The sequence below is a fragment of the Microcebus murinus genome, chromosome 24, assembly GCF_040939455.1.
Source record: "Microcebus murinus isolate Inina chromosome 24, M.murinus_Inina_mat1.0, whole genome shotgun sequence".
NCBI lineage: Eukaryota > Metazoa > Chordata > Mammalia > Primates > Cheirogaleidae > Microcebus > Microcebus murinus.
In genome coordinates this window covers 16,264,136-16,280,870 of record NC_134127.1, presented here as the reverse complement: position 1 = coordinate 16,280,870, position 16,735 = coordinate 16,264,136, and the positions used below count along the sequence as shown (strand labels likewise).

General features: G+C 39.9%; 2 protein-coding genes across 26 annotated transcripts in view; one reads left to right on the top strand and one right to left on the bottom strand.

Annotated features, from left to right (window-relative positions):
• The window catches only part of PCM1 (pericentriolar material 1), an 87,777-nt gene extending 86,183 nt beyond the window's left edge, over positions 1–1,594 (bottom strand). For 23 of the 25 annotated variants that reach the window (XM_012785022.3, XM_075997343.1, XM_075997346.1 and 20 more), the window contains exon 1: positions 1,341–1,594. The gene's annotated coding sequence lies outside the window, so the exon portion shown is untranslated. The other 2 variants (XM_075997340.1, XM_075997338.1) reach the window with 2 other exon arrangements.
• On the top strand, positions 1,594–2,630 carry LOC142864142 (uncharacterized). The gene is made up of 2 exons (XM_075997360.1): positions 1,594–1,913; positions 2,555–2,630. The coding sequence occupies exons 1-2, from the start codon at positions 1,597–1,599 to the stop codon at positions 2,583–2,585; spliced, it is 348 nt and encodes a 115-aa protein (XP_075853475.1). The 5' UTR covers positions 1,594–1,596; the 3' UTR covers positions 2,586–2,630.
• The last annotated feature ends 14,105 nt before the right edge of the window (positions 2,631–16,735 follow it).

Genomic DNA, 16,735 nt, shown 5'->3' with positions numbered 1-16,735 from the left:
ATGAAAACGATTAACCCTAATTATAATTTAAAAATCCATGCTCAAGATTACTTTTCTGATTATCAAGTCAGTTATTTCCTGTCACTCAAACTATTTAAGAACTTTGTATATCTGATGATAAAAAAATACTTAAAAGCTAGCTACTGTACTTCATCACAAAATACCTTTGTCACACGAACACAAGGTTTCCCTTCAATTCAAAACCTCAATATTACAATGGTGCTCAGTGGCCCCCAGCAGGAAGGTGATAGGGAAAGAAAGGAGCAGGTGCACCCAAAGCGCTACAACACCCACTCCAGTAACCAGAGAACGCGAGAAGGCGGAGTCTGGAAAGCGGTTATGGGGCGGGGGTGGTAGTGGCGCCCCAAAAGCCCGCTTCTTCCAGCGCCCAAACATGATCCGTCACTGGAGGACACAGACCTCAAACCGACCAAAATAAAAAACAAAACAAAACAAAAAACATTCAGACTAGGCAAACTCCCGGGGAGTGGGCTGCAGGATGAAAAGTTCGAACGCCCAGCCTTCCTGGAGGGGCCTAAGACCAAATCCCCAAACACGAGTTTCTGCAAAGCATGCTACGTTTGCCAAATCCCACTTGGCATTTGGTTTTCCTGGATCCTAGGCCCATTTTAACTAGATCTGCAGTGAGGGATGGAGAAGGGGCCAGTGGGAGGGGGTGGGGGAGCGTTGTTAAATTAACTTTCCCTTCCCCAAGTAAAAACAAACTACCTCTCTGCCGAAGTCAGGAACGCCTCCCCCGGCCCTTCGGCTCCAAAAAAAAAAAACAGAGACGGACGAAATCCTGCTGCTCACAGCTCAACTTAAACTCTCAAGGGTCGCCTCGCTCCGCATCCGCCCTTCTCCACCCGAAATTCTGGACATCGAGAGCCCCACAGAATGGAATTTGAGGGAGCGCGGTCAGGGGGACTACGGCTACCAAGGCCTCTTTCTGTGAGAACTCGACCCCGTGCCCGTGGCGCCCAAGCCAGGGCCCCCGCTCCGCCGCCTCCACCCGCAGGGGCATTCCGCGAGCACCCGGGACGCAGGCCGGCCTCCTCCCCAGGGCCGGGAAGAGGGGCGGGGAGCCAAGAAGGGGATTCTGCAGTCGCCAACGCGTCCCCACAGGCTCACCCGGAAGATCGCGTCGGCCGGTCCCGGGGGAGGGGGCGGACTGTCCGCCTCGGGGACGTGAAGGTGGCCGCAAGAAGACGAGGAGCCTACAGAGGAGGGATGGGCCCGAGGCCAGGCCCAACAGGGTCAAGCGTCCCAGAGCCGTTACTCTCCCGCCCCTGTGGCGCGCTGCCCTCGGTTGCCAAGGGCTGGAGACGCGCAGGCATTACCTGTAAAGGAAGCAGCCTCTCCTGTCAAGGGCGGAGTGGCGGTCAGCCCCAACGACCCACCCCCCCCGGCAGCGGTCCTCCCTGCGAGACCACAGCAGAGTGGTCCACGCGTTGCCTGGCTGCCTCGGGCCCAATGGCCGCCCTTCCCACCTCAGCTACTCGGCGCCAACCGCCGCAGCCAGCGCCATCTTAGGTTCTCATTGTGGTGGGAGAAGAGGGGCGGGGGGACTGCAGAGGGGGCAACGCGCAGGGAAACATGCGCCGTCTCCTCGGCAACGGCCGCGCGGGGGCGAGAACTCGCCCGGATGAGAGCCGCAGTGCGATCGACGCTCTAGGCTGGAGTCATGTGACCCGCCGGAGTCTGTGGTGTCACTTCTGGCTCTTTTACGCAAACGCACAGCCAGAGACTACATGTCCCAGAATGCCAGCTCGAACTCGAGTTATAAATGCTCTCCCTCCGCAAGGTGGAGGACTACAGATCCCGGCATGCTGTGCGCTTCCGGCGCTGAGCGCGGAACGAGAATCTCGAGGCCTCTTGCCGAAGCGAGCCGACCTCTCGTCAGCCGCCGGGAAGTGAGTGGAGGCGTGCTTTGGGTTTCTGTGGGGGTATCAGGTCCGGTCCGTGCCGGAAGAAGAAGAACAGGCTGGAGTGGCTTTTCCATTCCCTGCCCACGCACGTCCCAGTCACAAAGGGATGAAAACAAAAAGGCCCTTATTATCTAGTTCAGCCCTCTAATTTTACACGTCAGGAGATAAATCCACGGAAATTAAAACAATTTGCCAAACATACATAGCTAGTCAGTGGAAGAATCATAAACATATTGTCAATAATTAACACTCCTTTTGATTAATGCCCTATTTTGTTAGAAGAATCAAATAATTTTAATCAGAATTTAATCTCGGTAATTTTCTCTGAGTTCCCTTTTTATTTATACTCTTACATTAGCAGATTAGTAAACTGGCAGGTCCTCCTTTGAAACAAAAACAAAAATTCGGTAAAATGACGATGAGAATCTTCAATGTGCCTGGCCGAAAAGTTAACACATCTGTCCATTTTAGTTGAGTGCAAGGGCAGTCTATTTTTAGGCAGTTTGTTATTGCGGGATAGGATTTTTTTTTTTTTTTAATCAATCAAAATAAGGGTAGGGAGGAATGAAGAATGGGCTTTTGGGTTCCACCAACAACTAAAACAAATTGTTCTCAATTACCAACAGGAATTGTTCAGAAAAACAATTACAGAAATGAATCTCCGTACACAATTCAGATAATAAAGCTCTTCCAGCCCACTGCAATTTGCTGTTTCTAGGTTTAGTCATCAGTGAAATGATCCTTGGCGCTACTATTCATTTGTATTTTTTTTACTTTCTGTGTGTCTAACATCACCAAGCACTGAGGTAACAAAAACTTAGTCATTTCCCTTGAAGAGCTCATATTTTAGTGAAGGATGGGGGAGTGAGGTGTGACATAAAATTCAGTATTCTAAGAAAAAGTGCTGTGGGAGCTCAAAGCAAATAGCAATTACCCAGTCAGGTGTTTATTGTAGTCCAGAATGCCCTATCCTAATTATGCCACTTTAACTCTTGGACTAGTTACTTAACCTTTCTGAGCCTCAATTGCCTCATCTATTAAATAAAGAGGAACAAATAATACTGCCTACTTTGAAGGGATTAAAAAAACTTTTCTTTGAGTTTGTTGTATGCCAGACACAGTATTAAGCACTTCAGCTATTGTGATTTTCTTAATTCTCACAACTACTGTGAGGAGGTTGGCTCTCCATCTGACCCATTTTACAAATGGAAGCTTCAATAAATCAAAGTTTTAGCAGCTCCAAGTGATAGAGCCTAGATTCAAAACAAGGTCTGCCAGATTCCATACAAGAATTTATTATTATTATTATTATATAAAAAACACATAGAAAAATGCACTAGCAAATGGTAAGGCCCCAAAATAGTTAGCTACGGTTGTCATCATCATTTTGTTTTACATATATATTATTATTTTTCAATGTATGTAGAAACTATTGTCATTAAAACACTTCAAATAAGTTAAAAAGCATGACTGAAATCATCGAAGCTACTCGTCATTATGTTTTCTGAATTTCTGAAGCCCCAAACTGTTAATACTATTATTTGTTAGGTGGTAGGAGGAATTTGAGAAATATTAACATTAAAAAGGTCCTCATACTCAAGTATGGGCATTATTGATTTTTGTAGGGGAAGGAAGAGAGGAAAAAACCCAAAAAACTACAAAATTATCCCTGGCTTCTAAAAATTTAACATCTAATTTAGGGAACAAATCTTATCAAAATGAATCAGTGTACTATCAATAGTGTGTGACTATACCAAATAAATTATATAGACAGTTAAGTGCTTTAGTAATTCAAAGGGGAAAAAAGGGATCTGTTATCTTAGAGATAATTGCTGCAGGATTTCTACCTAGGACAAAATTGGGGGCAGAAGTCTGTGGAAATGTAGAAAGGAAACAGAAAAGTGGTCCCTAAAAGATAAACATTGAAACTGTGTTTTGGTCTTCTACATTTAGGAAAACAACCTAACACATGCGTTAAAGATGGGGATGGGGGAGATCTAAACAGCAGAATGATGTTCAAGGAAATGGAGCACACTAGGAACACAGAAAATACATCCAGAATAAACAACAACAAACAGACTGGCTAAAGAGGAGGATTTATATGGGGTGAGGGATGGGGAGATGGGGTAAGGCAAGATTGAGTAACAGGTTGGGCCAAACTACAGAAAGTCTTAACTACTGATCTGAAGAGTTTGGGCTTTGTTATGCAGATAGCATGAAAGCACTTGAGATTTTGGAAGAGGGCAATGATATAATGAAATGGTTGTTTTAATATGTCAATCTAGTGGCAATGTTTCGTACAGACTAGGAAGAAGAGAAGAAAAGGGAGAGACAAGAAGAGCAGACTGTAACTGGCATGAAGTTAATTAAGGCCTGGCCTAAGGTATTAGCAGAACAAATAAAGGACTGGAATTTCTATTAACATAGTCTAAATCAGTTGTCGTGAGGTGTAAACTACTATTTGTTTCTGGTTTGGGGTATTTAGTAGGACACTGATGAGGCAGTACTCACAGTGCATTTTGTGCTGTATTGTTTGCCTCTTTGATATATTCTATATGTTGTTATCCACAGATGGATGGTAAGCATGGTTATAACAGAAACCCTGTCTTTTATACTTCTATTTATCTCAATGCCTTGCAATTCATTTATTTTAACGTTCATTAATTTGGTCTTTGAAACAACAGTTATATGCAATACCTAGTATCAACCAGCAGATGGTGATAGAACCTAAAGGAAAAATCTTCAGTGACTAATACTACCATTACAATGGAATTTTCTTGTTTGTATTGTGATTTTTGATACACTCAAAAGAATATGACGTATATGTAAACTATATAAAGTACAATAATGAAATAAACACTCAAGAACCCACGATCTAACCTTAAAAATATAATTTAATCAATAAGTATAAGGACCTCCCATGCTTTTCTGCAAACTTATTCCTCTTCTTTTCAGACAGAAATAATATCCAGAATTCAGTGATCATTGCTTCATTTTCTTTATATAACTATGGGTCCCTAAATAATATGTTGTGGGGTTTTTTTGTTTTTGTTTTTGTTTTTGCTTTTTTAAAGCTTTATAGAAATGGTATCACACTGAATATATTCTTGCTTAACTTCTTTCAACATTTTGTTTCTGAGATTCCTCCATGTTGACAAGTATAAACACAAAATCTATTAAGAACAGAATGTTAAATTAATTTTGGAATATTCACAAAAGCATATAACTGATTTTAACTTGAATTTGTGGGTAACTTGATAGAGAAAGAGATTGGTCATGCCAAACAAGAGACTAGTTGGAAACCCTTGTCCTAGTTCTTAAACCTGTTGGTTAAACTTAAGCACTGTTACTTCTCTGTCTTAACCTAGCCCAGAGCTTCTTAACCTTGGTACTATTGACATTTTGGGCTGGACAAGTCTTGTTCTGGGGGCTTTTCTATGCACTGAAGGTTGTTTTGCAACATCTCTGGCCTCTACCCACTGGATGCCTGGAGCAACCCCCTCCCCAGTTCAGTTGCAAAAGCAAAAATATCTTCTGACATTGATTGCCAAGTAGGCCCTGGAGCTGGGGGAGTGGGGAGGATTTTTCTTATGTACTTCGTTTTCTCAGCAACCTGAAGTTTATATATATAATTAAATCAGTTAGCTATTACATAATTATATCAACTAATTATAGCAAATCCCCATACATAAGTAATGTTGCCAGACTCTTCTTACCTTGCTCTGTTTTCCCTGTATCTAATTTCCATGACATCTCTCATTACTGCCTACTTTGGACTCTTTATTATTAGATTTAAAAACACCCAATTACTGCTGTCAACATACAATATTAATGTTTATACCAGTCTGAACTGTCCTTTCCTTCATAACCAATTTTCTTTCAAGAATCACTCGTTCAATAAATGTAACCCTTGTGATTCTGATAATTCCATCCATACTTGCATTTATTCAGTCTTTACATGGCTTTACTTCTGCAGAGTTGTAATTACTGTACAATTCTTCCTATATTTTCCCTGTCTGTATTCTTAGGAGGGGGTTATGATTTTACCCCAACTTCTGCATTCGTTGCAAATCTGGTTGGAGTTCAGTAGTGTAGTCCTCTGTAAAATACTTACTTCCCAGGATATATCAAGTTGGAGGGATTTAAACAAAGATACGAGTAACAAGAAAAGAACTACAGTGAAAATAACCTATATTTTTTTCATAGCCTCCCACCATCCCTACAGCAGAACTCTAGTAAGTATAACTAGAATGTAGATTGTTAAGAAAGTAGAGAAATTGAGGAATTAGATGGGACAGTTTAAAAAATATGAAAACGTGGACCGCTACAGATTTGGTTTCCTACTTCATATGAAAAATGTTAGAAAGCCATAGAAATTAAACCCCATCTTTTACTTTAAAAATCCTATTATAGAAAACAAAATTATATGAAATAAGGACTCACGATTGCCATGATTATAAGGGAGTCATCTGGAGTGGCTTTATAGAAGATGAACTCTGGGTTAGACAAGTGTCTTTATTCACAGAACTAAGCAGAGCTGCAGGTGACAACTAGATTTGGTATATGCATGCACATGAGTGTGGCCCAACAGAGGAATATGCAGCGTGATTGGAGTTACAATGATCTGCTTTGACGTCATTGCATGATGCAGGGAAGCTACAGCTGTAGATGTTATAATTTTTTCTATTTTACCATAAAAAGACTTCCGCACTGCATTTCTTCTTCCCTAAGAAAGATCCTAGAGTCAGAGGAGAACTACCAAAACATGTGTGAACTGAGATTAACCAGGCAGGAGAAGTTAGACTGCTCTCCCTTTACCAGGAGAGTACTAAATAATTTCCAGGGTTTAAAAATGGTGGTGTTGGGTGACACGGTGAACCATTCAAGACTCCATCCCTGATCTCGATGTAGAAGCAAGGAAAACCCTGTCATGAGATGAAACAGAACGCTATAGGGCAGGGGTTGGCAAACTTTTTTCTGTAAAAGACCTGATGTAAATGTTTTTGGCATTGTGGGCTGTACATTCTGTTGTAACTACTCAGCTCTATTGTTGTAGAAGGACAGCAGCCATAGGCAATGTGCAAATGAATGAGCATGGGTGTGTTCCAATAAAACTTTATTATGGACCCTGAAATTTAGACTTTTATATAATTTCCACATGTCACAAAATACTAACTTTCTTTTGATTTTTTTTTTTCAGCCATTTAAAAATATAGGCTGGGCACAGTGGCTCACACCTGTAATCCTAGCACTCTGGGATGCCAAGGTGGGAAGAGTACTTGAGGTCAGCGGTTCAAGACCAGCCTGAGCAAGAACAAGACCCTGTCTCTACAAATAATAGAAAAATTAGCTGGGTGTAGTAACACATGCCTGTAGTCCCAGCTACTTGGGAGGCTGAAGCAGGAGGATTGCTTGAGCCCAGGAGTTTGAGGTTGCTTTGAGATATGAGGATGCCACTGCACTCTCACTGGGGTGATAAAGTGAGACTGTCTTCAAAAAAAAAAAAAGAGCTTACAGGAGAATAAGGGAAGCCAGCCATGTTCAACTACTCTGAGCAGGACGACCAAGGGAGCTGGTGGGGTCTCTGTGTAGTGGAAGACCTGGAGTCTCTGTTGGTCAGCAGAGCTGCACTCAGGAAGGAGAACAGAACGCTGGGGAAAGGAGCAGGGGCTAGCAGGGATGTACTGCTGGCACCTCTATGTCTGTCCTAGTAGCTAACCATGAAGACTATGAGGAAAATAAGGGCTCCTGCTTCACTTGTGCCTTCCAAATCTCACTAATTATTTCTCTTTTCTCAGCCCTAACCCGGAGCAATACAAGGAATGGCATTCTAGGACACAGTTCTAGGTTACCAAAATTTGCACGGCATGAAACCACCACATTCTTGCTACAGTCACGTACTGCATAATATTTTGGTCAATGACTGATTGCATGCACAACGGTGGTCCCATTAGATTATAATGGGCTGAAAAATTCCCATCACTTAGTGATGTCATAGCTGCGTGACATCATATGGCAATGCATTATTCAAGTGTCTGTGATGATACTGGCATAAACAAACCTACTATGCTGCCAGTCATATAAAATATAACATGTACAATTATTTACAGTACATAATATTTGGTAATCATGATAAATGACTATGTTACTGGTTTACCTATTTACTATTCTATGCTTTTTAAAAAAATCATTGTTTTAAAGTGTCCTCCTTCTACATATATATGTAAAACAGCCTCAGGCAGGTCCTTTAGGAGGCATTCCAGAAGAAGTCATTGTTATCATAGGAGACGACAGCTCCATGTGTGTTATTGCCCTTGAAGACCTCCCAGTGAGACAAGATGCAGAGGTGGAAGATAGAGATATTAATGATCCTGACCTTGGCTAACGTGTGTGTTTATGTCCTAGTTTTTAAGAAAAAAAAAGTTTAAAGAGCAAAGAAAACAAATATAAAATTTCAAAAATAGAAAAAGTTTATATAATAAGAATATATAGAAAATATTTTCATACAACTATACAATGTATTTATGTTTTAAACTGTTATTTATTTATTTTTGAGACAGATTCTCACTTTGTTGCCCAGGCTAGAGTAAATGCTGTGGCATCAGCTTAGCTCACGGCAACCTCAAACTCCTGGGCTCAAGCCATCCTCCTGCCTCAGCCTCCCGAGTAGCTGGGACTACAGGCATGCACCACCATGCCCGACTAATTTTTTTGTATATATATTTTTAGTTGGTCAATTAATTTCTTTCTATTTTTAGTAGAGACGGGGTCTCACTTTTGATCATGCTGGTTTCGAACTCCTGACCTCGAGCAATCCACCCACTTCAGCCTCCCAGAGTGCTAGGATTACAGGCATGAGCCACCACGTCTGGCCTAAGCTGTTACTTAAAAAGAGTCAAAAGTGTAAAAAACTAAAAAGGTTATAAAGTAAAAAGTTATAGTAAGCTATGGTTAACTTATTATTGAAAAAAGAAAAAAAATTATAAATTTATTGTAACCTAAATATACAGTATTTATAAAGTCTACAGTAGTGTTTGGTAATGTCCTAGGCCTTCACATTCACTCACTGCTCATAAACTAATTCACCCGGAGTAAATTTCAGTGCTCTAAGCTCTATTCATGGTAAATGCCCTATATAGGTGTACCTTTTTTTTTTTTAATCTTTTATGCCATATTTTTACTGTACCTGTGATATGTTTAGATACATAAATACTTACCATTGTTGCCTATGGTATTCAGTACAGCAACATGCTGTACAGGTTTGTAGCCTAGGTAAATAGTAAACTACACCATTTAGATTGTGTAAGTACTATCTGTGATGTTTGCACAATGATAAAATTGCCTAATGATGCATTTCTCAGAATGTAGCCCCAACATTAGGTAACACTTGACTATATTTGTGAAATAGAAATATTTGTCTTATTTATTATGTTCATTTTTTTCTACTTCTTTTGGGTAATTTATTATTATTTCATTGTTTCCTTCTATTGGCTATTCTTTTAATGATGACTGTAGGGATTACACACAAATCCTTGACTTATTACAGCCTAATATATAATAGGCCCCTTTATCTGCAGGGTGTATGTTCCAAGACCCCCAATGAATACCTGAAATCTTGGATAGTGCTAAAACCTGTATATACTATGTTTTTTCCCATACCTACAGAACTATGATAAAGTTTAATTTATAAATTATGCACAGTAAGGGATCAACAATAATAACCAATAATAAAATAGAATAATTATAACAATATACTGTAATAAAAGTTATGCAAATGTGATGTCCCTCTCTCTCAAAATATTTTAGTATTTTTGGACTGCAGTTGACCTCAGGTAATTGAAACCACAGAAAGTGAAACTTTGGATAAGGGAAGACTACTCCCTAAACCTTGTTAAAACCTTAGAACGCTTTAACTCCATTTACATTCCTCCGTTACCGAGTTACATAGAAATTGGAATAGGCAAATAAAAAGGTGACTTAGAATATGACCTCACAGATACAGCACAAGGGCACATGTAGTATGGTTGATTCATTGGTGAAACAGTCACGGGAGATGAAATGTTAGGCTTCCCAGGCATCTCTATGGGACCAGGCAATCTCCCATTAAACTGGATAGATCCCTCTTTCTTTTTTTCTTTAAATTACCTGATTGTATAGTAGGAGAATGGTCCACACTGCAGTGCCTTCCTTGTTCACAAAAGATCCCCCAGTAGCTACGTTTGTCAAGAATCTGTGGGCCGGAGTAGTGGTGTAGCCTCAATGTGAGGATGTCATATGTTAATATCTAGATTAATATATTAATATCTATATGGAGTAGGGCACAGTGACTCATGCCTATAATCCCAGTGCTTTGGGAAGCTGAGGTGGGAGGATTGCTTAAGGCCAGGAGTTCAAGACCAGCCTGGGCAACATAGATGTACATTGAGATACAGGTGCTAAGCTAATTAGATTCTCTTCTCCTAGAGATGTGGGATTTGCATAGAAAATGTGAGATTTGTAGAGAGGCTAACATGTTGTTGAAACTATAACATTTTAAGGGCTGCATACTACAGAATAAGTCCAAGAACTCCTCTTGGTTAGGTTTTATAAACTGTCCTTACTCTGCCTTTCCTGGGCTTAAGTCAGTCTGTCACTGATTCTATTACTTCAATATCCCTCCAACAAATCCAATTTTATTTTTGCTCTGCATGGCTGGATGAAACTTATTTCTTTAGCTTGTAAACAAAATGAAAAGCCAGTATAAGTGTATGACTCTGAGATTGGGCCTCAATATTTCAGAATCTTTGATTGCTGGAGGCAGGCAAAAAATGTCTATTCTAAAAGTTCTAGAATTTTTCCTCAGTGTATCTAAGGGAGAAGCAGGAAAAAAACACTTCAATCTTAGAGGAATCACTTTGTTGTGTACTCTTGCTCATGCACATGTGAGTCAGGGACCTAGCTTTTGTTTTTAAGGGAGTTCAGTCATCTAAATGCAAAGATAAAATTTTTAAATGTAAATTGTAAAAGTTGAATATGCCAAGTTCTTGTCTTAAAGGCATGTGCGGGAAAAATAAGTCATTTGAGCCATAGATATGCCAACCAATAAATTAACCAGGATGTGTATGGAATTATATACAACAAATGTTTCTTTTTTCTCAACATAATGTATAGTTACTTTGAAGTGAAAGCAAGCAACTACATCTCAGAGCATTATATTTAGGTCGTCTTACTTTTTCCAAGAAATAAAAATAATAAAAGCTGAATAAACAAAGATAAATTTAAGATTCAAATACGCAAATACATTTTTGTCAAACGTATATTTTTAAATTTTCTGCTAGAGTCCAGAAATTCTGTGTGCATAGCTAACAATCCTGGGATTCTACTTTCAGATATGGTCATAAAAATATAGATTATCCTGTATTTGCAAGTTAGTTGAATGATGCTGTATGAGGAGATAAAATTTGAAGAATCTAAAAACTAGACAAAAGAGGTACATATGGAGATTGGATTTAGGTATCTGAAAGAAAAATATTTGTAGTAAATTTATCAAAGAAAGTAGGGCATCATCACTGAGCATTAGAATGAAAGCGGATATCTATTACCTTCTATCTTCCTTATTCCTAAAGGCATGTTTTAAAATGTGGTTTTACTTAACATGAGCTCTTGTTTTCTTTTCTCCCCACATATTTTTACACAATATAGCTGAATTTCTTCTTCATGTGTTAAGTGTAAAAAATCTGTTTTCTATTAGAATTCAACATGTATTTGGTTGAAATTGTTTTTTTTTAATGACATGTGACCTTATGGAGGGATTTTTCTATAATAAGAAAGATGTTATTGTTCAGAAGCCTAAAATATATGCAATTCCGAAGTCCTTGCATACACAGCACAAGAAAAACAAACATATTCCTTAGCCGGAGCTCTTTTTATTTTTCACAGGGGAAAAGAAGTGGAATAAGAAACCATCTTTTGTACTTTTCCAGTTAGGGAACCAATGTAGACTTGGATAAATGACCAGAGAAAAAGAATTCCAAATAGATAAGTGAGAAACCTCTGAAAAAGAGAGTGGTGAATAAGCATTTCATTTTATCTTAACAGGTGAGCAGGGAGAGGATACAGGTTTTGTGGAACCTGAGGCTAAACATTTTTGGAGATCTGTCAAATGTCTATCAATATTACTTCTCACATGCTTCATGTGGCAAGCCTAGAGGGAGAGCAGTCTAGATCTGAGCAAAAGAAAAGAGGACTCTGGGAAAGAAGAAACAATAATGCATTGAAAAAATTCCTTCTCTGGCATTCGGTTTTCCTGTTTGGGAATCTCACAGTTGTTAGAGTGGAAAGGCTTAGTAGGTGCTCACAGCTCAGGTGGAGAACAATTTGTCATGCAGAAATTAAGATATAAAAGTAAAAATATGGCATAAAAGATTTTTTTAAAAATGGTACACCGGCCGGACGCAGTGGCTCACGCCTGTAATCCTAGCACTCTGGGAGGCTGAGGCGGCGGATCGCTCAAGGTCACGAGTTCAAATCCAGCCTGAGCAAGAGTGAGACCCCATCTCTACTAAAAATAGAAAGAAATTAGCTGGACAACTAAAAATATATAGAAAAAATTAGCCGGGCATGGTGGCACATGCCTGTAGTCCCAGCGACTTGGGAGGCTGAGGCAGAGGATTTTTTGAGCCCAGGAGTTGGAGGTTGCTGTGAGCTAGGCTGACACCATGGCACTCTAGCCCAGGCAACAAAGTGAGACTCTGTCTCAAAAAAAAAAAAAAAGTAAAATTTATTTTATCTGCTTAGAGGAGAGAATGAGAGAGAGAGACAGAGAGAGAAAAGAGAGAGACACGAAGTGGCATCCCAAAGAAAGAGAAGGGAGATGGCAGCAGCGAGGCCAAATGTCTCACTGATTTTAAGGGGGACAAAGAGGGGAAAAAAGGGATTTCCGCTGATGACAAAAGTGGCAGCAGGTAGACAACAAAAACTGCAAGGATGTCAAAGTCCAAGACTTGGTTTCCTGTCTTCCTTGGAGAAAAAAAAGGGATTATCCAAGAAGATGTGATTGTCCTCGAGCTATGGTTGAGGCTTGTTCTCTTGCTGTTTACTCAGGATCTCTGTAAAAGCAGATTCTCAAAAAAAATAAATAATTGTGAAAGAGAGAAATTTACATCTCATTTGTGTCCATTCAGCTTTTTCAGAAGTTGTGCAAACTAGAACTCCTGCAGGGTACCTGTTATTGAGAGAACTCATAGGATTGATCTTTAACCGTTACCGGGGAAATTGTAGGATTTAGGTGTTTTCCTAAGTGGGATTATGTATTTTCCTGTTATTTTTGCAAGGCTGCCCCTTTGAAGAGTAACATAACAGAGTGCAATCAAAGAAGCAGAACTTCTAGGTAGATAAGGGGTTTGATTTAATAAGATTGTGGGGACTCCTTAAGCACTCTCTGAAAGGCTGCTGTCTCCACAGGTATTATTGGAGCTCAGAGTTTGCAGGGCAGGTAGGTGTGAGGGTAGATGTGTATAATGGAAGCAGGATCTGGAGACTATGAGGAGGGACTGAAACCTGTGTCTGGTTCTTGTTGCCGCTGACCTTGGTGAGACACAGGTGTCCTGCAGAAGCCAGACCCTTTGTCATGTGCTAGAAGGAAGATCCAAATTATATCCAGGGGACAGTGGAGCAATTGGAAGCCCAGCATCTATGCCAACAAGATATATGACAGCATAGGTAGTGAAGGTATAAAGATAGCTGCTACTTCCTTTTGCCCTACAAATCTCACACCAGAATCCCTCTTGTGGTTAATCCTTGGGGAAACAGAAAGGAAAGGGAATTCTGGGAAATGTAGTTCAGCCTAGCCAAGCTGCCACATTGCAAAGCACCTCACTTTTTCTTGGTTCCTTTTCCTCATCTTCCTCTTTATCCATCTTTATCCTTATTTTTCTAGTTCATATTGTCAGGATCTTTCTCAGAAAGTGTATGTGAAGGTGGAATTTTTTAGTTCTTGCAAGTCCATAATGTCTTTATTCTATCTTCACACTTGATTAATAGCTTGGCTGTGTAGAGAGTCCTCATTAGGAAAATATAAATTCCCTCAACATTTTTAAGGCATTCTTCCAATGGAACAGGACGCTGCCATTCTTAGTCTCACGTGATTTAGTCTCACTTAGACACGTGATTTCAAGTCTTCTAAAAGTCTTTTGCAACTTTTCACTGACACACTGTTGTGCAAAATTTCATCATGATGTGCCCAAGGGGTGGGTGTTTTTGGTTTTGTTTTTTAATTCATTGTGCTGAGCATTAAATAGGCCCTGTCATCATCATATCCTTTAGTTGTGGGAATTATTTGTCTATTACTTCTTTGATAATTCACTCTTCAATGTTTACTGTGTTCTCTTTGAAACTTCTATTAGGCAGATGCTTGATTTCCTGAATTACACCCCTAATTTTCTTATCTTTTCTATTTTTCAGATTCTTGCCATTTTATTCTATTTTCTGGGAGGTCTCCTTGAATATATATTCTAAACCAGTGCAGTGAATTTTTTTTCTCAGAATGTTGTATTAATTTCCTTGAGGTCTTTCTTCTTCACTAATTGTTCCTTTTGTAAAAAAATAATAATAATGGCATTCTATTTTTGTCTCTTATTTCTCTGATAATATCAATAAGTATAGTTTGGGGGGAGTTTTCTTCTGCAAATATCTCCCTTTAAAAAACAAGCAAACCTCTCTGCCCACTTCCTCCTTGTACTGACACTACCCTTACTGCTCAGCTCCTCTTGTTAGCTAGCTCCAATATCTCTCCCCTTCCATTCTCTCTTAAACTCACTCCGACGAGGTTTCACCTCATGTTCCACTGAAAATGAACTCTTAGGGTAAGTGCGTGAAATCCACCTTGCAGACAAGCTAATCTGAGATGTGAACCTTAATGGCCTCGCGATTCTATTTAGTTAATCCCCTCTAAAAAAACCACGCTTTAAAGCTGAGGTCCCCAACCCCTGGGCCGCAGACTGGTACCAATCTGTGGCACATTAAGAACTGGGCCACACAGCAGGAGCAGCAGGCAGGCCAGCGAAGCTTCATCTGTATTTGGAGCCGCTCCCAGTTGCTCGCATCCCCGCCTAAGCTCCACCTCCTGTCAGATCAGCAGCCACATTAGATTCTCATAGGACCAGGAACCCTACTGTAAACTATGCATGCCAGGGATCAAGGTGGCCCACTCCTTGTGTGAATTTAATACCTGACGATCTGAGGTGGAGCTGAGGTGGTGATGCTAGCACGGGAGACGGGCTGCAAATATATTAATAGATTATCATTAGCAGAGAGGTTTGACTACACAATAAATATAATATGCTTGAATCATCCCAAAACAACCCCACCTCCGGCCAGTCCACGAAAAATCGTCTTCCATGAAATGGTCCCTGGTGCCAAAAAGGTTGGGGACCGCTGCCTTAAAGTATGCATCCCAGCCCTTCTGTTTCTAGACCATCTCCTCAAAATGGGGGACCCCACCTGCTCCTGTTGCATCATTCTTTTCTCATACTTTCAGCCAATTATGTCAGGTCTCATTCTCCTTTTATATAATAGCTTCATAATTCTCATAATATATAATAGCGAAGGCACAATTTTGACCTCCCTTGATGACGGTTTTTCCACCATATTCTGACAATACATCTGTGGCCTAAAGGAATAATATCGCACTCCTAGCAAGTTCAGTTTTTTGGCATGCCTCCACAGAATATTGACCCTAGATTCCATTTTTATTGCCTGATTAGATTTTTCCGGGTTTCTCCTGAGGCAGTGATCCCAGCCAAGTCCCTGATAGACAACAGAGTCTATCTTAAAGAATGAAAAGTGCAGATTCTGAGCTGGATGCCTTTGAATCCTGGCTCTGCCTGACCTTGGGCAAGTCACTTCAACCTCTGTGCCTCAGTTTCCTTATTTGTGAATTGGAGACCATTAACAGCACCTACTCATAGGGCTGTTGTAGCTGAATGAGCTTATATAATTACCGTGTCCAGCACTAATAAGTATGCCACATGTGTAAGCGACTGTCATTATTATTGTCCCTTCTCTGAGGAGGTGAGCACAGGGCTTATTTCTTGCTTGAATGTGTAGAAAGCAAAAGGGATATAAGGAGGAAAAATAGGTTTGTATTTCAAAATATCTCATTGTGCTACAGAGGTAATTATAAAATTAGTCAAATAATATCATATTTTTGCTTTTGAAATGGAATGTTAGCAGCTTGAATTCTCTACACTCATGAGTGTGTAATTTCCACTTCTGTGTGTGTAAAGCATTTCAGAAGAATTAGCTTTTTTTTTTCCTGTAAGTCATCAAGATTACCTTTTTCTCAATAAGCTTCAAAATTTCTGAGTGAAAGACAGGAAAATGTGTTAAAGACCAAACACCAGCAATGTTTGAGTCCAGTGAACAACGAGGAATAGGAAGAAAAGACAACTTTGACATTTTACTGGAATCTGAGTTAATAAATGGGACTGCAGAGCAAATAGCAAACAACTGCTTGAGTTACATCAGCATGAATAAAGAAATAATGAACCCCATTTCCAGTCCGAAACTATTACACAATATGATTAATGGAGCTAACAAGTTGCCGATTACACATTAGAAAATCTTCTAGAGGATTTTATAACAAAAGGAACAACTTGTTCAGAGTATAATCGATGCTTACAGATAAATTTCACAACTTTGCACCTCAGGGAATATGTTTGCTTTTCTCAAAGATCAAGTAAACCGATCATTTCATCTTGGCAATTATTAGCCTGCCTCATGTTTTATAACTAAGAAAAATTTGGCTTCTCTCCATATTTTAGTTGAAA